The sequence below is a fragment of the Gossypium arboreum genome, chromosome 2 (assembly GCF_025698485.1).
Source record: "Gossypium arboreum isolate Shixiya-1 chromosome 2, ASM2569848v2, whole genome shotgun sequence".
Classification (NCBI taxonomy): Eukaryota; Viridiplantae; Streptophyta; class Magnoliopsida; order Malvales; family Malvaceae; genus Gossypium; species Gossypium arboreum.
In genome coordinates this window covers 32,386,032-32,411,041 of record NC_069071.1, presented here as the reverse complement: position 1 = coordinate 32,411,041, position 25,010 = coordinate 32,386,032, and the positions used below count along the sequence as shown (strand labels likewise).

The 25,010-nt window shown below is 34.8% G+C and overlaps 1 protein-coding gene across 1 annotated transcript; it reads left to right on the top strand.

The window, feature by feature from the left end:
* The first annotated feature begins 8,382 nt into the window (after positions 1-8,382).
* Positions 8,383-24,264, top strand: LOC108467007 (DNA gyrase subunit B, chloroplastic/mitochondrial-like). Its single transcript, XM_017767438.2, has 21 exons — positions 8,383-8,627; positions 8,785-8,926; positions 9,009-9,089; positions 9,181-9,294; positions 9,717-9,773; positions 10,575-10,676; positions 11,782-11,932; positions 12,026-12,102; positions 12,311-12,421; positions 13,651-13,721; positions 14,068-14,209; positions 14,709-14,807; positions 14,941-15,069; positions 15,166-15,280; positions 19,263-19,330; positions 21,807-21,920; positions 22,003-22,119; positions 22,195-22,248; positions 22,338-22,443; positions 23,497-23,627; positions 23,946-24,264. Exons 1-21 carry the CDS (start codon positions 8,491-8,493, stop codon positions 24,012-24,014), a joined length of 2,187 nt encoding a protein of 728 aa, XP_017622927.1. The 5' UTR covers positions 8,383-8,490; the 3' UTR covers positions 24,015-24,264.
* The last annotated feature ends 746 nt before the right edge of the window (positions 24,265-25,010 follow it).

The window sequence follows — 25,010 nt, the reverse complement described above, 5'->3', positions numbered from 1 at the left end:
ATGAATCTCATGACACAACCTCAAACATACCTTAATCTTGACACAAGTATGACCAAATCTCCTTCTAGTTCTCTTCTAAACCAAGCATGAAGCAAAAATCCTTCCTTTTTCCCTTAGTATTTTCAGCCAAGATTTTGAGAATGGATGAACAATTTTTTTCCTTTCTTTTCCTCTACTCACGGCAACAAAGGGGGGCATCCGTGCTCATTTTTTTTCATTTCTTTATTTTTTTCTACATAATCCACTAACTAAACATGTTGGAAACATGTTCCCTTGCCCATATTCTTGTCATGGCGGCCACTCACCTTAGGAAGTGGGTTATTTGACATGCAAGGACAACTATTTTCCCACATGTATTAATAGGCCACCTTACAATTGGCTAGCACATTTCTAAATTTTCTCACATAAGTCCTATTTGATAAAAATTCACTTACTATTAACAACATCCAAACACGAAATTTTCACACATGCATATATACATATAATGAGCATCAATTATGATGGTTAATTATTATTATGACTCGGTTTGGTGGTCCCGAAACCACTTTCCGACTAGGGTCGATTTAGGGATGTCACACATACGGACTTTCAAATGATATAACTCAATCGAATTAAACTCAAATACAATATTTTTATGCTTAAACACATTCGGTTAGTTCTTTTATGAATCTATAGATTCCAAAACAGCATATTAAACCAAGTTACATTCAATATAAATGATGTTTAATTACTTAAAGACTTACCTCGGATATCGACGAACGTTATAAGCCGGCTATTCGACTATTTTTGCTTTTCCCCGATCAAGTCCAATTTCTTTTGTTCTTGATTTATATAATTTCAAATTCACCTCATTTAAACACAATTACATTCAATTTAATCCAACAACACATAAATGGGCAAATTACCATTTTACCCCTGATATTTCATACTTTTACAAATTAGTCCTAATTGCATAAAATACAAAATACACAAAATTTCCATTCAACATGCTTAGGCTGAATGTTCATCAAGCACGTGTAAATACACACATTTTATTTATTTTTTATTTTAGTCCCTCAATTTATTATTTTTGCAATTTAGTCCTAATTACTCAAAATCTTCAAAAACTCCAATACAGAACATGTTAATCTAAAACATATTTTTGATATTTCATCATCAAACATCACAAAACACAAATATTCATCAATGGAATAACTCAAAATATGCATCAAAATCAGAAATTTAAGCATGGGTCGGATAGTACTCGAAGCAACGATATCAAAAACGTAAAAATTATCAAAAACCGAGCTAGAACTTACCTTGAATCAAGCTCCAAAAATAGTCGAACCTGAGGAACCTTATTTCTTTTTCTTTTCTTTTATATTCGGTCATGCAAAGAATGAACAATGGCTTTTGATTATTTTATGTTTTATGTTTTATGACATTATTAACCAAATTACATATATAACCTTTATAAAATAATAACAAAACCATATAATGGTTATCTTTTACTGTCCATCACAATATATCATGGGAAATTTGTAACTTAAAACATCCAAATTAAAAGAACAACCACTATTCGGCCCTTTCACAAATAACCACTAAATTTTTATTTTACGCGATTAAGTCTTATTATATTAAGCATACAAATATTATTATATTAAGCATACAAATAATCAAATTTTCATACGAAATTTTCACACATGCAAATTCACATATAATAAACACAAGAAATAATATTTAAATATTTTTCTGACTCGGATTCGTGGTCCTGAAACCACCATTCTGATTAGGGTCTAAATCGGGCTGTTACAGGATCCCTAACTGATATAATTGATATAGGTACTCTATGAAGTCTCACAATTTCACCAATGTACAATTCAACTAACTTATCAAGTGAGAAATCGGTACGTACTGGGATAAAGAGAGCCAATTTAGTCAGTCTATCGATAATAACCTATATGACATCTTTTTTTTTCGGGGTTAAAGGCAACCCTGTCACAAGATCCATAATTATCCGGTCCCATTTCCATCCGGGGACCATGATGGGCTGAAGTAAACCTGAAGGTACTTGGTGTTCAGCCTTTACTTGCTGACAAACTAAGCATTTCGATACCAACTCTGAGATATCTCTTTTCATACCATTCCACCAATACATTTTCTTCAAGTTATTATACATCTTTGTGTTGCCCGGGTGAACTGACAAACAACCGTTGTGTGCTTCATGTAAAATATTCCAAATCAACTCAGTGTCTTTTGGAACACAAATCCTACCACGAAATCTCAAACAACCATCAAAGTCACTCAAAAAATCCTATTCACTGCTGGACTCACACTAAATTCTCTTAGCTTGTAACTTTTTATCAACTTTCTGAGTGTCACAAATCTGTTGAAGAAAAGTCGGTCTAGCTTCCAACTTAGCTAGAATCGAAGCGTCGATGACCACATTTGCCTTACCCGGATGGTAATTAATCACAAGCTCATAATCTTTTAGCAGTTCCAACCATCTTTGTTGCCGCAAGTTCAAATCCTTTTGTGTCATCAAATACTTAAGACTTTTATGATTGGTATAGACATGGCATTTCTCACCAAATAAATAATGTCGCCAAATCTTCAAAGCAAACACTATGGCACCAACTCTAAGTCATGTGTCGGATAGTTCTTTTTGTGAGGCTTCAACTATCTCGAAGTGTAAGCTACGACCTTACACTCTTGCATAAGTACACATCCCAAACCATTCAAGGAAGTATCACTATAAATCACAAGTTCTTTACCTGACTCGAGTTGTACCAAAACTGGTGCCTCATTCAACAATACCTTTAATTTCTCAAAACTCTATTGACACTTTTCTATCTATCCGAACTTAACATCTTTCTGTAACAACTTCGTCATTGGAGTAGCAATCATGGAGAATCCTTTAACAAACTATCTGTAATAACCGGCTACCCCTAGAAAGCTTCTAACTTCAGTTACATTCCTCGATGGTTTCCATTCAACAATAGTTGATATCTTACTCGGGTCTACTCTAATACCATCACCTGAAACAATGTGGCCCAAGAATCCAATTTCTCGAAGCCAAAACTCACTTTTACTAAATTTAGCATACAATTACTTGTCTCTCAAGGTTTGCAAAACAGCCCTCAAGTGTTTAGCATGCTTGGATTCATTGCGAGAATAAATCAATATGTCATCAATAAAAATGACAACAAATTTATCCAAATACGGTCAGAAAATATGATTCATCAAATCCATAAATGCAGCAGGAGCATTTGTTAAACCAAAAGGCATGACAAGAAATTCATAATGACCATACCTCGTCCGAGAAGCAGTTTTCGGTACCTTGTCTGATAAGTAGTTTTTGGCACATCCGAGTCTTTCACTCTCAACTGGTAGTAACTGAACCTCAAGCCTATCTTTGAAAACGATGTCACTCCTTTTAACTGGTCAAACAAGTCGTCAATCCTTGGCAAAGGATACTTGTTCTTAATTGTTACTTTATTAAGTTGTCGGTAATCTATACATAACCTTATAGATCCGTCTTTATTTTTCACAAATAATATCGGAGCACCCCACGGTAAAAAGCTCGGTCTTACGAAACCCTTATCGGTCAATTCTTGCAACTGTGACTTCAGTTCTTTCAATTCAGTCGGGGCCATTCTATATAGAGCAATCGAGATAGGTTCTGTACCAGGGACTAACTCAATGCCAAACTCAACTTCCCTAACAAGAGGTAATCCAGGTAACTCTTTCGAGAACACATCCGGATACTCACATACAACAGACACTGATTCAATATTTAATTCAGACTCTTTCGTATTTAACACATAAGCCAAATAAGCTTCACATCCCTTTTAATACATTTCTGAGTAGTAATCGAAGAAATCACCCTACACTTACCAAAATGGCCTCTACTACATTATTGGCACTCGGGTCTGGGAGCTCTACCATTATCCACACTAGCCAGAGATGTAGCCTGATATTTAAAACCCAAATTTTACTTCTTACGGTTTCTGTATGAATGCCTAGCCAACACATGAGAACGAGAATACATATCTTTGGATTTTTTAGACTGAGATGGAAGTGACTTGCTCATCAGTCTCTTCCTTATATCTCTAGCCTCAGTTTCAGCTCTTCTCCTCTCTTTGGTCAGCTCCTCAGCTTTACAAGCCCGATCAATGAGCACAACAAATTCCTTTAGCTCAAGAATACCGACTAACACTCTAATGTCCTCACTAAGTCCGTCTTTGAACCTTCTACACATTTTAGTCTCGGAAGATACACACTTTCGAGCATATTTACTGAGTCAAACAAACTTTCTTTCGTACTTAGTAACTGACATGCAACCTTGTTTCAAATAGAGAAATTCCTTACGCTTCTGATCGATGAATCGATCACTGATGTATTTCTTTTGGAACTCTTCTTGAGAGAATTCCCATGCGACCCTTTCCTCGGTACTAGCATTTTCCACCAATGATATGCCGCATATCTCAATAAGGAAATATCACACTTCAAACATTCATCAGGTTTGCAGGATAGCTCATTGAATACCCGAATGGAATTTCTGTGCCAAAATTTCACCTTTTCGGGATCATCTTTGGCATTGGCCCTAAACTCCTCGACTCTTTGTTTTCGAATTCTATCAACTGGGGTTCTATGAAACCTCATAAAATCTATACCTTTAAGCACTTGAGGTACGAGTTAGGGATTTGGAGGGGGTAGAGGATGTAAAGAGTTCGGGTTCGTTCGAACGAACTCCGTGTACCAGGCATCCATCATGTGAAGAAAGGTTTCTCTGCCTCATTCTCCTCTACTAACAGTTGTGGGTCTATTATCAGACGACACTGCTCCTTTAGTGGAAGCAAGCGCGTTACTTTCAACATCATCCGCCACTGCTCTATTGGGATCCATTTACTATATGAAAACACATTTTTAAATCGTCAGGAGTCATCACACTATCATAATATATATATGGAATGTATAGCTAGACTCATCCACATGCTACGTTAGTTTGAGAACTAACTAAATCGTAGCTCTGATACCACAAAAACTCGTATCCAAAGTCGGGATAGGGTTCGAGGCATTACCAGACTTAAACGTAAATAAACATACAAAATCGAGCCACAAAGTTTCATCCACATTTAAAACTTTGTATATCACATGCAAATTGTCCCTTATAAGGGTCTACAAAACCTGAAACATACATCGAAAGGGTTCGGGACTAAACCGAGAACTTTCGGAACCTTTTTAACACTTAGAAAATTTTCTTGTTTTGGAGAGTCACACACCCGTGTGGGTAGGCCATATGTCACACACGGCCTAGACACATGCCCATGTGTCTAACCGTGTAGATAATTTCTAGGTTATTTTCCAAGCTATTTGCCACCCTTAAGCACTCACAGACTTAGATCCACTTCATGACATGCGATATGACACCTTTAATCACTTAAGCAAACACATTTATGGTTGAATTATGACTTGACAATGTCAACATATCACCTATCCAAATTATTATACTTTCATATGGCATCCCATACCAATTTCATAATTGACTATTATCGTTACTAACCTATTTTCAAGTTATACACTTGCACCACATTTATCGTCAAACACATTAATCATATTTCATACACCCAACATACATACCATCCATCACACTCATTAACCATAAACAACTACAACCATATTAAAGCAAAAGCACATTTGTATGCATGCATCAATAATTAGGGTTATAGCCCAAAATAATCAATATAAGCCACCTCTTATGACCATATACAAAATAGTCATAATAACATCATGGGACAGCATATTGGCTAATCAATATGACACATAACGAAAAAGGCCAAGTCCCTATACATGCCATATCCAAAATGATAAAGCTAACTATATCCAAATGTTCAATTGATAGTGTAATCGAGTCTCCGATGTTCTCCTATCCCTAAGCTAGCTTGGCAAAACTATATGAGATGGAAAAAAAAGGGTTAAGCATAAAGCTTAGTAAGTTCACATGCACATAAAAGGTAATTTAAACAAGCTCAAATCATGCATTTAACATAACGAACATAAGCTTGCATTTTATCAATTCTCATAAACTTATTCCTCATATATATATAAATGCATGTTCTTACCAGGAGCTCATCATATTTCATGTCATTAACATGAGTTCGATGTACATACCTGTACCCACTTGCACATTATAACTTACTTTCATGTCTTGATGCAATCATTACGATTACTCATAGCACTTCTTTGAACTACCCATTGAACACTCAGAATACTATTGGATACATCGAAAGTTTGCACCTAAGTGCCTTATATGTATCCAATGCTACTTCATATATCAGATCACATGTTGCTCGTTTACGAGTTACTCACGGGTCTGCTCATGTAGGCTGTCAGGTATCCGCAACATATGCTGGACTACCTCGCCATCAATAAAATATACGAGACTAGTACCCGGACGTTAAAACATGTGTCATATATATCATGAACTCAGACCACAACTCTATGAGTTTGGATGTCACATATATCATGAACTCAGACCACAACTTAATGAGTTCAGATTACATAATTCCTAGTGACATGTCACTTGTATCCTAACTATTCCTAAGGTTCAAACGGGATTCTTCGATACCACTTTTCTGTTGAGCTTGCTCGTAATGTCGATTTCATGATTCATGGCACCAATCACATACTCATGAAATAATCAAAGTATATTTCATGATAAAATTTAGGCAATAAACACGTAATACAACAACATATCAATTATGCAGGTATTTATTGTACATGCAATATTAGAGCATTCAAAGTATGGTACATGTTGCATTATTTGCAAATGAACTTACCACGGTACAAAAATGATAGAAACGAGCCTAATTCTTGTAAACCTTGTTTTTCCCTCGATCAAGACCGGAATCACTTTTTTCTTGATCTATAATACCAAATTCAACTTGGTCAATACATACATTGCTCATATCGACCCATAACACATCCTTTGGTAAAATTACCTTTTAGCCCCTAACTTTTCGCTTATTTACACTTTAGTTCCTAGGCCCGTAAAATGAAATGCATGCAATTTCTTGGTTACCCAAGCCTAGCTGAATCATATTCTATCTCATATCAGCCCATATTTTCCTTTATTTCACATTTCTACTACTCATTTTTACATCTTTTACAAACAACCTATTTTTAGGTGTTTTCACTAAAAATCACTTAGTAAAATATGTTTATCACACATCGAACATTCATATTCCTCCATTAAACATCAAAATACAACCATGTTATACATGGGTCAAATTCCATACATGAACCTTAGCTCAAAATAATGGTAGAAATAACTCGTTTGGTTGATGACAACTTCAAAAATGTAAAGAACATTAAAAACGGGACTAGGGAGCAGTTACAATATAGCTTGAAAAGATGAATAAACCCTAGCTATGGTGACCCTTGGAATGTCGGCACAAGCAAGAAGAAGATAGACAAATTTTGCTTTCTTTTTCCCTTTATATTCTTTTGTTTACCAAAAGACAAAAATGCCCTTAAAGCCTTTCTTTCAAATTTTTCCTATTCATGCCCAATTTTATCCAAAATTTTAGAACTTGGTCAAATTGCCATTTAAGGATCTCTAATTAATAATCCAATGCTATTTCATGCTTAAAGCTGCTAGAACGCAAGTTTTACAACTTATTTAATTTGGTCCCTAGAGTCAAATTGGACATCTTAAGCATAGAATTTCTTCATGAAAATTTCACACAAACATGCAATCATGTCATGGACCATCAAATAATCATAAAATAATTATTTCTATTTTAGATTTGTGGTATCGAATCCACTATTCCGACTAGACCCTAATTCGAGATGTTACCCTTGAATCTTTAGTCTTTCAATCAAGCCCTTCTATTTACTTTTTATTCCAATTTAGCCCTTTTTTGTAGAGTTTGAATTCAACACACCAACTTCATTCTTAATAAGAAAAATCTAAATTTAATAGCATTTTATTCGATAATTAGCCCAAAATAAATATATTAAAAATACGAATTTATCTTGCTATCATGTTACCAGCTTTAAGTATTAGATATTGATTCAATGCTTAGATTTAAATCTATGGGTCAGGTCAGGCCAAGTAAAAAATTTAGGATGGTTTTCTAGATTTGGCCCTAGTTTGAAAAATGGATTTAAAATTCTGTTCAAATCTGATCTGAATAAAAATACTAAAACTCTAGCCTGACCCGACCTACTCATATTAAATTTTTTTATATTATTATTTTTATATAAAAATAAATTTAAAAAATATACTACATCAAATATTAAAATAAAATTTTCAAAAAATAATTTTTTTAAATTATACTTAAATACCATTAATATAACCATAATTGCCGTGACTAATAACTCTGTAGGGTTTTAATAGATAAAAAGGGGAACTGAAGGAGGTTTTTAGGATTTATAAATCACATTACGCGTGGAGTCAAAAATCGAAGAAAACAGTCACTCTAAAACCCGTAGTGCCGCTGTTTGATGGCGCTTCTTCCGCGATATCTTTATCCTCATCTTCCTCTTCGTCTTATGGCCTCTCGCTCTCATTTTTTTGTTCATTTTCCTTCTTTTCATTCTCTCGCTTCCTTTCCTCGTCATTCCATCTTTTTCCACCCCAGGTTTTTCTTCTTTTCTCTCGTTTCACCGATTTTCCTTTTCCCCTCCTTTTTTTTTCCATTAAGTGGGAAAGAATGCGAAGTTGGGTGAATGGTTAATGCGGGGTTTTTTTTATTTTATTTTACTTTTCTCATTTTCTATTTGTCACTGATTTTGCAGGACAAACTTTGCATTGAAGAGCATTTGCTGGTTTCCAGTTCAAAATGTACTTACGCCAAGGGCATTTATGTCTTCTAACATCACAACTGAAGCTTTTCATGGAAGCAAAAGCTCGAAAGCTTATAACTCTGAGCAAATTCAGGTAATTTTGAAAAACAGTACCCTCTTTTAATACATTCTTTAATTTAGTTTTGGTGCTAAGGAATGTCTTGTAACATCTTTAGGTTCTGGAAGGATTGGACCCTGTTAGAAAAAGACCCGGAATGTATATTGGAAGTACAGGTCCTCGTGGTTTGCACCATTTGGTAATTTCTTGTTCTTTTTTTTTTCTTTTGATATTTCTAGTAACTTTGGTGGTAAAATTCATTAGACGTTTGATTTTACTTCTTCTATTAGGTATACGAGATTTTGGATAATGCTGTTGATGAGGCTCAAGCAGGTTTTGCAACACAAATAGATGTTGTTTTACATTCAGATGGTTCCGTGAGCATAACTGATAATGGGCGTGGGGTATGCAACTTATATTATTTTACTGCTAGAAATGATATTATTTAGTATTGCATTTGTTGTCAAATGTGTTTTAAAAATTTCTATCCTGTGAATTTAACTTTAATGTCCAGTCTATTTTATCCAATACCTTGTTTTCTCTATGTGTGCAGCATATATCTTTTTGTAGTCAATATGTCTAGATCACTGATTCATGCTCAGTACATTATCCTGAGATGTGAATTGTACAAACAGTCAATAAGATTTTTCTTGTCATAATTTTGGTATATACGACCGAAACTTACTCTTGGTCATAATGAGTTTGCAATGTAGACCATTTCAATTGTTTTACTTCCAGATATTATGGCTAAAAGCTATCTGTTATTTCTGCCTGCTATTATGTGTTTTCCTATTGCTTTTAACTTGGTAGCACTAATGAATTGCAGATTCCAACTGATTTCCATCCTGTCACAAAGAAATCTGCCTTGGAAACAGTGTTGACGGTAAAAAGCATAAACAATCCTGTAGCCATTTTCGGTTTTCATATTGAAGTTTCTTAGGAACTTCTTCAAGAAAGTCATAAAAATAAAGCACTCTTCTTCTTGGTCCTGTAATTTTCTTGGCTAGGTCTTGCATCTCTGATTTGCATGGATTTTGATACCATGCTTCGGGTATTCCTTAGGGTGGTTTGAAGGAGGATGCATATTTTTGCATTCTTGTAGTTCTCCATTTTATCTCATTGTATAACCTTCTAATCCATTGGCATGGCTTTAGACCGCTAGATTGTCATAAAACTGCATGGTCTATTTGCTTAAGGAAATGTGAGATATACACCATCTGTAATGTCTTCAAAATACTGGATCAAATTTTCTGCTTTTAGAAAATTTGCATGAATTGTATAACTATAATATTCAAATATTGATGGTTACTTTGAATGGTGGAAATGTGAGTTAATTTCTACCAAAACTTCTTTGTTTAATATTTGTTTCCCTAAATGTCGTAAAAGTAAGTGGTGTATTTGCTGAAGGAATAGTGAGAAATATAGCTTCTAAATTCTTTGTCTAATACCTTTTTGTAAAATACTGGGGGCCATATTCTCAATAGACTAAGGACATGTTCTAATTGGTGTAAAAGGTGATCGGTATTGCATGTCTAAATTCTTAAAGCTGACATAAGTATTGGAAGGTTGTGTTTGCTTTGATGAGAATAATATTTGTTAAATTAGTTGGGTTTTGAATGTATTACATTTTTCTTTTACAAAATGGATTATTTTATGCTAGTTACGTATTCATCTTATTCTGCAGGTGTTACATGCAGGTGGCAAGTTTGGTGGCTTAAGTAGTGGTTACAGTGTCTCTGGTGGCTTGCATGGTGTGGGTTTATCTGTGGTTAATGCCTTATCTGAGGTATGAATAATATTTCAAATTTTACAATTTTCTCATTTCTAGTTTTATTTATCTCAGTTGTCAAGAGTGGGATAGGCTTAGGCACTCATCTATTTTCTTAAATGATTTGGGTTCTAGAAGATGCCTCAAACCCCCAAAAAAGGTGAAAACAAAATAGAGGATTTTTTTTAATCTTCTATTTTATTTTTTTGGGGCGGGGGTGGGGAGGTGCTGTTGATGAAGGTAACTGACAACTCTGTGTGAGATTTACAGCAATGGTGCTCATATATGAGAGCATAACTTTCTGATCTTGTCCTCCCTCTTAAAAGGATAAAACAATGAAATCGAACAAAAAATTGGCAAAAACTAGAGGCCACTTATCCTCCATGTACTTCTTGTCTTGTCATCACCTTGATTTATTATTTTCTGCGACTTTGAAGCATTGACAGACTGGAAACTGGGTCTGTCCAACATGGATCTTTTCCTTTGTTTCATTTACATCATTTGAGTCTTTTTTTTTTTATCCTTTGTAGATTGAGTTATTCTTCTCCAATGTGGTTTATGGTTGAATAATTGCAAGGTTAACTTTCTATGCCATTACGTAATCTACAAACTAAAATCCATGTACAGTGAAATTTGACACTTATGGCTATACCATAATATCTATTTAACGTACAAGATATATATTGTTCTCTAAATATTTATTTACTTAAAATAATCTGATCGTTATCATTGTCTCTAGTGAATGGTTTTAGGGGAGCCGAAGATGACCTTAGGGCATATTGCCTTGACTGTACCTTGCTTTTGACTAACTTGGTTTATACTTGGGCCTCTTGGCTATTGGTCAATGACTTTTTCTCTTCTGACTTGTTTATTAATTTTCTTTTGTTACTTCCTATGTCCTTGAACATAATATGTACTATGCTCAGGTTATGATAAAGTGTACTTCTAACTTCATTTCCATTCATATTTTATGCATATATCTTGACTGAGAACACTAATGTTTGTTCTCAAGAGAGTATCAGATATTTTATTATGGTGGCAGTGATTTCTTGCTAAATGTTAATCAAGGTTTTGGAGGAGTTGATGATCACTTATTTTAAGTTGACCATCTCTTTCTTTGCAGGCTTTAGAAGTCACTGTTTGGAGAGATGGAATGGAATACCGGCAAAAATATTCACGGGGGAAGCCTGTAATGCCACTAACATGTCATGGGCTTTCAACTGAATCAAAGGATCGTCAAGGGACATGCATTTGGTTTTGGCCTGACAATAAAAGTATGCCCTTTTTAAAAAAAAAAAATTTCATAGTTATTTAGGATAATCGGATTTTATGATTTAATATTTGTTCTTTTGGTTTAAAACCTGCAGTATTTACCACTGCAATTGAGTTTGACTACAACACACTTGCTGGACGAATTAGAGAACTTGCTTTTCTGAACCCTAAGGTAAATTCATCACATCTAGTCAGGTCACTATTCTATGATCAATCCCCATAATACTTTACATTAATTGTGATATTTCATTGTAATGGCCAAACATAAAAGGGAATATCATCTTAGTAATTTTCCTGTCTATCAACTTCCTAATGTAGCATAAATCTGAGACCATACCTTCTGGTGTTATAGCTTTACCTTTTTGAATTGACCTTTGCAGCTTACTATCACTCTTAAAAAAGAAGATAACGATCCAGAGAAGAGCCTTTATAATGAATATTTCTTTGCTGGGGGACTGTTTGAATATGTGAAATGGCTAAATGCTGATAAGGTTTGGGCTTGTGTTTTTTTGTATCTCATTCTCTTTCCACGCATTCTTCTCTATTTTATGAATTGTTCCTTGGTCATCCCCTTCCTTTTCCTTTTGTTTGCTTTTATGCTAATTTCCCACTTCCTTATCCTGTTATATTTATATATATAAATTGATTCATGGGAAACATGTAACAAGAACTTAATTTTGCTAATTGTAGATGGTTTTTGTCCCTTTACTACTAAATGATATAGTTATTAGTTTTTGAACCTGAGTAATGGGTTATGAGTTGATAGTGATGGTTCACTTGATTGATTTTGTGGAATGTTTAGAAATTTATTGAGAAAATTTGACATGGTGGGGGAGGGGAGGGGAGGGAGGGAGGGGAGGATTAAAGATAAAGATTTATATCCTTTAATTTAATTTTTGTCATGATGGGATCATCTTAGGGGCAAGGTTCCTTTTATTAAACAATTGTTTCAGGGTTACCAATGAATAACCTGTTTCAAGGTGTTTGCTCATGTAAAAATCGAAATGGAAGGCTATTCTGCCCATATTTTTATTTATTTGATAGTTTTGATGGCACTATATTGTTCTAAAAGGTGCATGAAGTTGATAGGTTTTCAATTACGAGGCTATGTATTGCACCATATGTGGCTTCAGTTCGTCTATATTATCATTATTTGTTCTAGAACACCAAAATGATGGTAAAAGTAAGAATTACTGCCATTATAGGCTATGAAATTTGCTAATAGGCAAGTGCAGAACAATCAGGTTACTTGGGAATTTATACATCTATGCAAAAATAAATGTAATATGTTGTGATCATATTCTCATGTAATTATTATTACTGATGACCTTATATTCTGTTGGGTCTGGGGAGCAGTGCATATGTTATAAATGGATTTCCAGTCTTTCAGCCTTAGAGGCTCTAGTATGCGAGATAAAGTCATGAGTTCTCACTTACATGATGGAGACTTTGTATTCCTCAGCCTGGTTTTTTGTCCCAGATAGGGTATTTAAGTTCTTGCTGGAAAACTGAGCTTTTCTTTTTGGGCTGAGTAATTATTATTATCTGTTGCAAAATTACTGATGAAATAAAAGTAGGTTGATGCAAATTCTTGATTTTCAGTGCTCTTCATCTGTGGGATCTTCACAAATTGTATTTTTGAAGTGTATTCTGCTTTTGCAATCTAGAATGCTTGGATCTATATCTGAATTTGCATGTAACTTCTGGTTCTTTGATTCAGAAACCACTTCATGATGTGCTAGGTTTCAGCAGACAAATAGATGGAACCATAATTGATGTTGCTCTCCAGTGGTAAACCACTAATCACTTTGTTCATATTGATGTCTTTTTCATGATAAACAAATATCATCTCTCATACCATATATTTTAAACATAATAAATGCTGTTTGTTTACCTTTGAAGAATTAGCAACACCTGCCATTACTAAATTCATACCTTCCATGCATTTACTGGAGAGTTTATTTGATGGAATCTATATATATATATATTACATTTAAGGGTGCTAGGTTAACCATATACACAAGGATGTCAGTTTCAGGACGTGTTTGGTGTCTAATTTTCTATGATGTACTACTGTGTTTTGTATTATTCCCTGTATAATCCATGTGATTTGGTTGGTTTGTTCATCATCTACTAGGTGTTCAGATGCATATTCAGATACAATGTTGGGTTATGCCAACAGCATACGAACCATTGATGGTGGCACACATATAGAAGGGGTCAAGGCTTCATTGACAAGAGTCCTCAATAACTTTGGAAAAAAGTCTAAGATTATCAAGGTATCTTTATTGATGTTTTCTATTTGGAAGATCTCTGTTCTTGCTCACCTTTTGTTGAACTTTTTTATTTATTTTTCTTTAGAGCTGTTTTCTTCTTTGCTATAGGGAGTACCAATTAACTTTTATTATTTGTCCCGTATTCCAAGGAAAGATCTACAAGGATTGTGTTTATTTTGGAAGATTGTGTTGGCTTGGTCGACATAGATTTTGGAAAGCTTTCATCATAAAAACCTTTATCTGCACCTTTTTAGGCTGAAGCACCTTGTCCTGCTCCTTGCCAAAAAGCCATTTAAGTTGCAAACCTCTGTTAATGTGCTTTTAAGGTCTAAGCAAAAAGTAGTTAAATCATTCTGTTCTGTCTAATTAGTAATTAAAGCACTTTAAATACTTCAAATGTGTTTATTGATGTTGTTGATTCAAGTTTAACAGTTATTTTGCACATGGATGGTTTGAGGTACTTCTAATCTATGCCCTTATGCTCATCTTCTGTATCTTTCAGGATAAGGATATTAGCTTAAGTGGTGAACATGTTAGGGAGGGACTGACATGCATTATTTCTGTGAAAGTGTCAAATCCAGAATTTGAAGGACAAACTAAGGTATTATTTGTATATCATGGTATCCATGTCATACTATTATTCTTGCATAGTGATGCTCTTGATAGCTTGAATCCGGTGCATGTACCACATTGCTGTTATGATGACATGATGAATTTTCATATATCACTAAAAGACAAGATTGGGAAATCCTGAGGTGCGAAAAGTGGTTGATCAATCTGTTCAAGAGTTTCTTACTGAATATTTGGAGTTGCATCCAGATGTACTTGATTCAATCCTTTCCAAGTCCCTAAATGCTTTCAAGGTACTTTCTTCATCTGTTATATATCTAAGGGCTTTATATATCCACTGGCACTAACTACATAACAATGATGAACTCATGTTGTTGTTTTGCAAACAGGCAGCTCTTGCAGCAAAAAGGGCAAGGGAATTAGTCCGGCAAAAGAGTGTGTTAAAATCATCATCTCTTCCTGGAAAACTGGCCGATTGTTCATCCACAAATCCAGAAGAATCTGGTAAATGTTGCTTCCATTTTATTTTATTTTTTTGACTTATATGGTAGGTGCATTTGGATCATAATGAGGGTTTTTATGGGAATTTTCTCATATTAATTGTGTTCTTGTTGTAGTTTCATTTCTCACTTGGCATAATTGGCCTCATTATTGATTAAACCATTTTGGTATCTTGTTACTAAGTTCTGTTTGTGTTCCTTATAGCAATTGGCAATTGCGTAAAGATCAATTTTTGGTGTTTCATCTAGTTTCAATTCTCAGTGTTGTATTTTAATGATTTATTATTATTTTTTGCTGCAATTGCTTAATAAAGTAAAAGAAATACCTGTTATCATTTTTTGGGCATAATATTTTTCAAATTCTCTTTGCTGAAGGTTTCTGTCTTTATTATTTTCTCCTTCTCAACATCCTTACATGAGATATAGTTTTGTTGTACATACTTCTATGAACTTTTTCCCTTTGAATGGTTTTTGCACCTTTCTATATATTCTTTCTGAATACTGAGCAAAGAGTAGTTTGTCTCTAAATATTTTTGCCTGCGGTTAGATGATGTTATGTTGCTTGAACTTTGGGAGGGGTATTAATGTGCAATTGCATAGGATATTTTAGGTTCTGGAATTCCATATTAAGAACCAAGGTATTTGGTGTCCTTTTGGTTTTAGTATTATAATTAAAATAGCAAATATCTGAACCAAGCCATGTAGCACATCTGTTAAAAACAGGCTTTTGGTTATAGTTTTCACAAGAAATTACATAAATATTTATACACATAGCGAGCCTAACTTAGGAAACTTCACACTAGGAAACAGACTAATTCTAGGGATGCTGTACCTAAAAACAGCCTTAAAGTTAGGGATAAAATATTTACAGAATCCTATTTGATACACTCAAATATTCCTTAATTAGGAAACTGAAATCTGACACTCCCCCTCAAGCTGGGAAGTGGATATCATCCATTCTCAGCTTGCTTACTAATTTCTGAAACAACTTCCCAGGCAATCCTTTGGTAAGTGTGTGTGCTAGTTGTCCATCAGTGGACACAAATGGAGTGCAAATTAAGCCACTGTCCAGTTTTTCCTTTATAAAATGTCTGTCAACCTCAACGTGCTTCGTTTGATCATGTTGAACTGGATTATGTGCAATATTGATAGCAGACTTATTATCGCAATACAACTTCATTGGACCTTCCCACTTGATCTTCAAATCTTCCAAAATAATTTTTAGCCATAACAACTCACAAACTCCAAGAGCCATCGCCCTAAATTCAGCTTCTGCACTAGATCTAGCCACAATATTTTGTTTTTTACTCCTCCAAGTCACAAGGTTGCCTCCTAGGAAAGTGCAATAGCCCGAGGTTGATCTTCTATCAACCATAGATCCTGCATAATCTGCATCAGTATAGGCTTCAAGGGTTAAATTCTCCCTTTTTTTAAATAAGTTTCCTTTGCCTGGCGTGCCCTTTAAGTACTGTAGAATCTGATATACGGCTCTAAAGATGTGATTCTTTGGGATTGTGCATAAACTGACTTACAACACCTACTGCATAGGCAATATCTGGTCTGGTATGAGACAAGTAAATGAGCTTCCCCACAAGTCTTTGATATGACCTTTTATCAACTGCTGCATCTTCTAGTGCATTTCCAAGTCTGTGGTTCACCCTCTATGGGTGTCTTTGCTGGTTTACAGCCCAACTTGCCCGTCTCTGTCAACAAATCAACTATGTATTTTTGCTGGGATATGAATATTCCTTCCCGAGAGTGTGCCAGTTCAATACCAAGGAAATATTTTAACTTACCGAGCTCCTTGACTTCGAATTCTTTTACTAGGCATTTCTTTAAATTCTCCATTCCTTCTAGATCATCACCAGTCACTATAATGTCATCAACATAGACTAATAAAGCAGTCACTCCCCCTGAAGATGAGTGTTTTACGAACAGAGTGTGATCTCCTTGACTCTGTTTATACCCCAACTTGAGCATTACTTTGGTAAATCTTCCAAACCAAGCCCTCGGGGACTGTTTTAGTCCGTACAAAGCCTTTTTTAGTCTGCAAACTACTTGTCCTGTATTTGGACCGAATCCTGGAGGAACATCCATATAGACTTCCTCCTCAAGATCACCGTGTAAAAAGGCATTTTTGATGTCAAATTGCTGTAATTTCTAGCCGCAGCTAGTGACAACAACACTCTTACAGTGTTCATCTTTGCAACAGGGGCAAATGTCTCAAGGTAGTCCATTCCATACATTTGAGTGTACCCTTTAGCAACCAATCTTGCTTTGTACCTCTCCAAAGAACCATCTGACTTATATTTCACTGTTTACACCCAGCGACATCCCACCGGTTTCTTTCCTCTCGGTGATTTCACTAAGTCCCATGTCTTATTTTTTTCAAGAGCTTCCATTTCAACTTTCATGGCATTTTTCCAATTCTCATATTCTAATGCCTCGAATATAGTTTTGGGAATGGAGATAGAATTTAGGCTAGTAAGAAAGGCTTTGTGGTTATGGGACAAGTTTTTGTAAGACATGAATAGGTACAAGGGATGTTTTGTACAGGCTCTAGTCCCCTTTCTAATAGCAATGGGAAAATCGTCTAAATTTGCAGTATTAGAATTCAAAGTAGGTTCAGCAATTACCTCAGGTCGTATAGGAGAAGAAGATGATTGAACTTGCACTGGTGCTTTCTTCCTTGAGTAAACCAGTAAAGGACGAGTAGTGTCCTGAATTCCTCTTGGTGGTTTGGGTGTATTAGGCTCTGTTTCAGGTTGTATAGGGGCCATTGTTTCAAGTCGGGCAGGTTGGTTAGCAGGCAAGGCCTGAGTGGGAGTGTTTGGTTGCTGGACAGGAGCTGGAATGTGAGTGTTTGGTTGCTGGACAGGAGCTGGAATGTCAAGAAGAAAGAATTCTTTGTCCTTATCTTCTGTGAATAAGATCTCCCTCTAAAGATAAGGGCGAGTGAAGAAATTCTCTTGTTCTGCAAAAGTAACATCCGCTTTTACAAATTTTTTTTTTGTGGCTGGATGATAGCATTTGTACCCCTTTTGAGTGGAAGAATAACCAAGAAAGACACACTTGACAGCTCGTGGATCAAATTTTCCTCTATTTTGAGAATGAACATGTACAAAGGCAACACATCCAAATATTTTGGGAGTAAGGTTACTTGAAGTATTGAAATCAGGAAAGAATTTTGCTAGAACTTGCATAGGACTTTGAGATTCAAGGACCTTTGTAGGCAATCTATTTATCAAATGAGTAGCAGTTAAAACAGCCTCCCCCCAGTATTGTTTAGGGACATTTTTTTGGAACAAAAGGGTTCTTGTAATAGCTAAAATGTGACCATTCTTTCTTTCAGCAACACCATTTTGTTGGGTAATTTTTCCCATTTAGCCTACGGGCTACTTGGATGTTCTGAAACTCACTTGTTGGGTTTGAGTCGTTCACAGAAACTTCTGAGACATCCCCAGTGTTATTGATCTTGACAGTTTCAGTCATGTTTCATTTGAACAAATTCTACAGGCTTGAGGGCTGGTTGGGAGTCAGGAAAAAAAATCGCCAGACAAAGAAAAAAAAAATCCCAGAAACCGGGCTAAAAAAGCTCTGATACCATGTTAAAAACAGGCTATTTTGATTATATTTTTCACAAGAAATTACATAAATATTTATACACATAGTGAGCCTAACTTAGGAAACTTCACACTAGGAAACAGACTAATTCTAGGGATGCTGTACCTAAAAACAGCCTTAAAGTTAGGGATAAAATATTTACAAAATCCTATTTGATACACTCAAATATTCCTTAATTAGGAAACTGAAATCTGACAATATCTTTTCAAGAAAATTCAGTTCTCAGATAATGAAATTATGCTGGTTGACGGATTAAGTTAACTTCATTTTTGTGGATTCTACATGCTTCAAAATAAATGATAATGCATTCCATCTGCTACTTGTGAGTGTCTAAAAATTATCTTTATGGTTACATTATGCAGAGATTTTCATAGTTGAAGGAGACTCAGCTGGTGGCAGTGCCAAGCAAGGCCGCGATAGGCGCTTTCAGGTAATATACTTTTCCAAGGGACTTGGATAGAACAGATTCAGTTTAGTTGTCAAGCAATTTCTTGAAACATGCCAGAAAATTTTTTGGATGTTTCTGGTAACTAGGCTTCAATTATTAAAGTATTTCTTTTATAGCGTTGATGGAAAATATTTTTGCTTGCAGAAACTAGGATGTTAAAAAGTACTAACTTTTAAAAGTCGCACCTTCTGTACATATAAAGATAAGGTGTAGTGGAGTGGGAGAACTTTGCATATGAAATCTGTCATACAGATCGACAATTGGCTAGTCTCATGGTGCTTATAGCTGCAGATTCTAACCAATTGATGCCACAATAGGACTGGTATTGTTGTGCAAATGTTTTCATCTGCCCACTAAGTTTTTTAGTTTGCTATTATAGCATTTTAATACATTAGTTTATGTTAACAGTTTTGTGAAACATATGAGAGTGGCAATACTTAAAACCAGACCATTGTTAAAGAGGTTTAGGGACAATGCAGCTGCAAATCAAATAGTACTAAGGCTGAAAACAAGTAAGATAAAAGTTGAACTCCTGGAAAACATATGGTTAAATGAACCTCTAATTTTTGAGGTCTATTGAACAAAAAAATTATAGCTTATTAATAATACGGTTACAACAAATAAAGCTTTAATTCTAGCCCTAGGTTTAAACTCTAAAGATTACCATGCATCCTTGTATAATAATTAATAAGATTGAAATGATAAAATAACATAATAAGAGTAGCTACTGCTTCATTCTCCTTAGATTGAAAAACTTGATTCTGGCAAGAAAACTTCATCTCTTCAGCAAACATTTATGGATCATCTCTCTTAGGCTCTTCTTTTCTTTCTCTTTCTAGCTGCTGCTCTCTTTTTCTTCTCTTTTTGATCGCAGCTTTCAGTTTTCTTGTCTTTTTGGTCGCGGTTATTGCAACTTTTCTTCTTCCTCTTCTGCTTTCGTTGCCATCACCACCACTTCTTCAAAAGAAGCATGTTCAAAGAATCGGGTGCACCCTGTACCCAATCTGAGTTGTTTTCCGCAAGCATTTTCCCGTTGAAATTAGCAAAAATTGATCTTAGTTCCATCCCATTTAATTCAAGGGCATGCATCAACTGCTCCTCCAATCTGCCTTGTAATGCACGGTTTGTGTGTCCATAATCATGAAAGGGTTTTTCTAACCATAATAAGATTCATTAGCAGTACTACATTCCAGCCGTAAATCTATTTTACAATGTATTTGTACTAGAGTTACAAATAAAGCTTCAATCCTAGCCCTATATTAAAACTCTGAAGATAATTATTAATCCTAGCCTGTAATCCTTGTCTGATAATCAATTAGACTGAAATAATAAAATACTATGATAGTTGTAGCTCTTTCGTCAATTTTTAGTACATAGAATCCCTACTCAGGCTTGCAAGTTTAGGGTTGGTCCTTGTTTCAATTGATGAGGATGTGGGATATGCGTTCAAGACACCTTGATGATTTTCAGTGCAGCAAAAGGAAGTGAGAGAAGTGAGTAGAAGGGAATAAAAAGTAAATAATATGGAAGAGAATGAGTAGGAAAGGAAGGAGAAGAGAGAATGGTCTAACAACAAAAGAACAAGGAAGAGAGAAGGTGCCACTGCTGCTATCAATGTTTCTACTTGACCAATGCTCTTTAAAGTCCAAACAATCGTGTCAATGTTGTTGCTTGACTATCTGTGTTAAATTTTAAAGGTACATTTCCAATGGGACATTTAAGTTTTGAGGAGGCCCATAGCTTTAGGTTACCATGCAAAGCATGTTGTATTTTCACACAAGTCCTCTTTTCTTTTAAGTTATATTCTTATTACATGGTAGAAAGCACTTTAGCTTAGCATTCTTTATATTGTGTCTTCTCTGTAGCATGCTACTGTGGTTATGTCTTTGTGGATCTTATTATGCTCCGCAATGCAACTTACTCAAAATACATGATATGCTTTCTGACACATGGTGATTCTAGATGGTTAAGTGTTTTGACCTAAGACGTTGGCTTATGGTGTATTTTAAAATGGTTTGGGAAGTGGCCATTTAGCATGAGTTTACACTTTAGTCAGCCAAACACAATTGACTGATTAAATGGTGCTCCTTATTACAGATGCTTAGGCTTAATTCTAGGACTAGATTTTATTTTATTTGATTTTTCCCCTATTTAGATTATGTAAACTTGTATATAAACAAACTAACCCTAGAGATGAAATACAAGTAACTTTCATCAGTGTATTTTCTTTTCTTATTTTTGTATATGTTCTTTTCTTCATTTCCGATAACGCTCCGTAATGCAACAGGGTTGTAGACCTCTATTCTGTGAATGTTGGTAGTTTTGCAATAGTTACATAGATGAAATGATTCTTATCTTTGCACCTATAGATTATTCTTCAGGATAGCAATGCTGTCTTACTTATTAGAGTTACCTGTGACATATGTAGCATATTTAGCCTGAAATTGTGTTGTTTCAGGCCATCCTTCCCCTGAGGGGTAAAATTTTGAATATTGAAAGGAGGGATGAGGCAGCAATGTACAAAAACGAAGAAATTCAAAATTTGATTATTGCTCTTGGACTTGGGGTGAAGGTACTTATTTTGTTTTTATTTTGCTTAATTTCTTTTTCAAAATTACTGATGATATCATGTATTGTATCTTTTTTAATCCCAGGGAGAGGATTTTAAAATAGAACACCTACGGTATCATAAGATCATTATCTTAACAGATGCTGATGTAGATGGTGCTCATATCCGAACTCTGCTTCTGACATTTTTCTTCAGATATCAGGTAGACAGTGGTAAAAGATGTCACAATTTAGTGGGTACAATGATAAACAAATTGATATGCCTATGATCTTTGCAGAGAGCCTTATTTGATGAAGGTTGCATTTATGTTGGTGTTCCACCTCTTTACAAGGTTTGTTGGCGGCTACACTGGATTTTGGGGACTTAATCTATTTCATAGCTTGCTTATATATTTCTCTCCTGGTTTGCTACAATGATTAGGTTGAAAGGGGAAAACAAGTACACTATTGTTATCATGATGCAGACCTTCAAAAGGTCTTGAGCTCGTTCCCGCAGAATGCATCATACAACATTCAGAGATTCAAAGGCAAGGATAAAATCTCTCTTGTCCTCTTTTTGCAGTAAAGGTTATAGTGACAATTTCATTTTGAAGGAAGACAGATTCTTTACAGAATTTCGAAGTGACTGTCATAGCTTGAAGAAAGCTTTCGTCCACTTATTTGAATTTGGCATTCATTAATTTTTCAATTTGATAGAAGCTTAACAACAGAAAGCAATTTATAGGCGAACTCTTTATGACAACATGAAAACATCTTGTGTAGAGTTCACTAGGATTCCTTAAACCTTGTATTAAAAGAGTAGTTGGTTATTATAGAACTTTTCTTTGGGTAGAAACTTTATATCATATCAGAAAAGATGATCAAATTATAGGAAAAGAGGGGCAATGACATGCAAATTTTATAGGAGTCCTTCCTCTTCCAGCATTTTATAAATTTTTATAGGTGGAGGGGGTTTTACTTTAATACAAGACCATAGGAAACTAAATACATAAAACAGATGTTGAATAACACCACTTACCACTCCTTCACGTGTAGCTCTTAGGTCTACTTCTGGACAACCTCACTATGGGTCATCAAGCTCACATTGAGTTAGGCAGGAAGAACAACATAACTGAATCTGAGCTCTTATATCTTGTTAAACTTGCAACCTAAAACCAATTGGCTGTAGGTGGAGGGTTCGACTTTAATGGAGGGCCGCTTGAAACTCAACGCTCAATTGATGTGGGATAAGAACATCTAACAATAAGTATTTTGTTAAAAAAATGTGATGAAGCAAATGAGTTTCATTTTGAGAATAGAACGAAACCAAGATATATGATAGGTAGAGAAATCAACTACTAAAAATATAAAAAGCTGTAAGTTGCTTACATTTCACCTTTTCTTTTCTTTTTCTTTTTTGTTGTTTTTAACTGTAATGATGCAGTTTTTATTGTGCCTTTAATGATGCAGTTTTTATTGAGCCTTTCTCATAAAAATTTCTCCCAGCAATATTAAGATTCACTGAAATATGGAATTTATAAGTTTTCGATATTCAGCATTGGTTGCATATTTTAATTGGAATGAGCATGGTTGTAATGTAGGTTTGGGTGAGATGATGCCAGCTCAGCTGTGGGAAACAACAATGGATCCTGAGCAAAGGTTACTGAGGCAATTAGTGGTTGAAGATGCGGCTGAAGCTAATAGAGTGTTTTCATCCCTTATGGGTGCTCAGGTACGTAGATCACCTATCTAGTTCATGGATAGGTTATTTACATTGATGTGCCACTTTTTCCGTTGACCAAAAGAGCATGGCATCAGCCAATCAAGTGCAATAGGCGCATTTAATTGTTTCTAGTTTGGTGTTACTTCTATTATCTTGCGCGCTCTTGTAAAGCATGAACACCACCGTTGGGAAATCTGGATTTGGTTGAGGCCAAAAGGATTCCCGTATGTACTGCGCTATGCATCCTTTATTTTATTCACATAATTCTGTCACATTCCTGCATAGTAATATTTTAAGAGTTGTAAGTTAGCTTTAATTTGTTTTTAGGTGGATGCAAGGAAGGAGCTCATCCAGAATTCTGCAAGCAAGATCAATCTCGATAAGCTGGATATTTGAGTGTGGATCTGTAGTACTGCATACAGACATCCAGGTATAAAAGATTTTGGTAAACAATCTAATTACTATCCCATGAATGTTGCTCTCTTTTAATTGTGGGTAAAAGGGAAATATTTAATGTAGGTGGGTCGGGATTTTGTATTTTCGTGTAGTATTAAATGTTGTATTTATAGATATTTAAGGCTCTATTATGAGAGAACTCTGATTTATGTTTATAGAAAATCTTTATTTTCTTCTACTTAACATACAACCTCATTTTAGCAAAATTTTCTTCCCCGAATAATTGTCTATCCATTCCCTTAATAAATATTATAATTACAATTTTTCTCAATTATATTCGACTTGGCTAATCATTATTACTAGTAAATGCCATCATTGAATTTATACATGAGCAATTTCAACCCTTAAACTTCAAAATTTCAAAAATTATTCTAGCAATATCAATTAATTCAAATTTAAAATTCAGTTGGGCTATCCTAAAATAAAAATCAGTTGACCTAATAAATATTCTTATTAACACATCATACTTATCATGTATAACTCAAAAAAGCCACTTGTGGTTTTGCCGTTATAGAAAAATTTCTTTTGTATCAATCAAATTTCATCTTGAGCCATTATTGTTAATCTCTAATCAAATTAAAAGCTAAATTATCTAGTTAGTCACTAAACTGTAGCATGTTTGTATTTTAACCACTCATTTAATTTTTTTAAATTTTTTGTCACTGTAATGTTAATTATTTAATGTCATTATGACATGGCATTTGTTTTAAATTTTTGGAGAAATTAATTTTCACATAATTTTCTTATATTATGTGCTTTAAATAAAAGACTAAGACTATGTAGCTTCAACGTAAAATAAAGAAAATTACTTTTCTTATCCCTATATCCTATTTAAGTATCAGTTTCATCTTTTCTCTTTCCATAAAAAATGTAACACCCTTTGCTCATCTCGGTGTATGATACGGATGAGAGATGTTATTGAAGCACAAACGAAAC

Coding starts and splice junctions, on each gene's coding strand:
- LOC108467007 (XM_017767438.2), top strand. CDS start 8,491: ATGGCGCTTCTTCCGCGATATCTTTATCCTCATCTTCCTCTTCGTCTT. Junction 12,422..13,650: donor AATGGCTAAATGCTGATAAG/GTTTGGGCTTGT, acceptor TCTTTGATTCAG/AAACCACTTCATGATGTGCT. Junction 19,331..21,806: donor GCCGCGATAGGCGCTTTCAG/GTAATATACTTT, acceptor GTGTTGTTTCAG/GCCATCCTTCCCCTGAGGGG.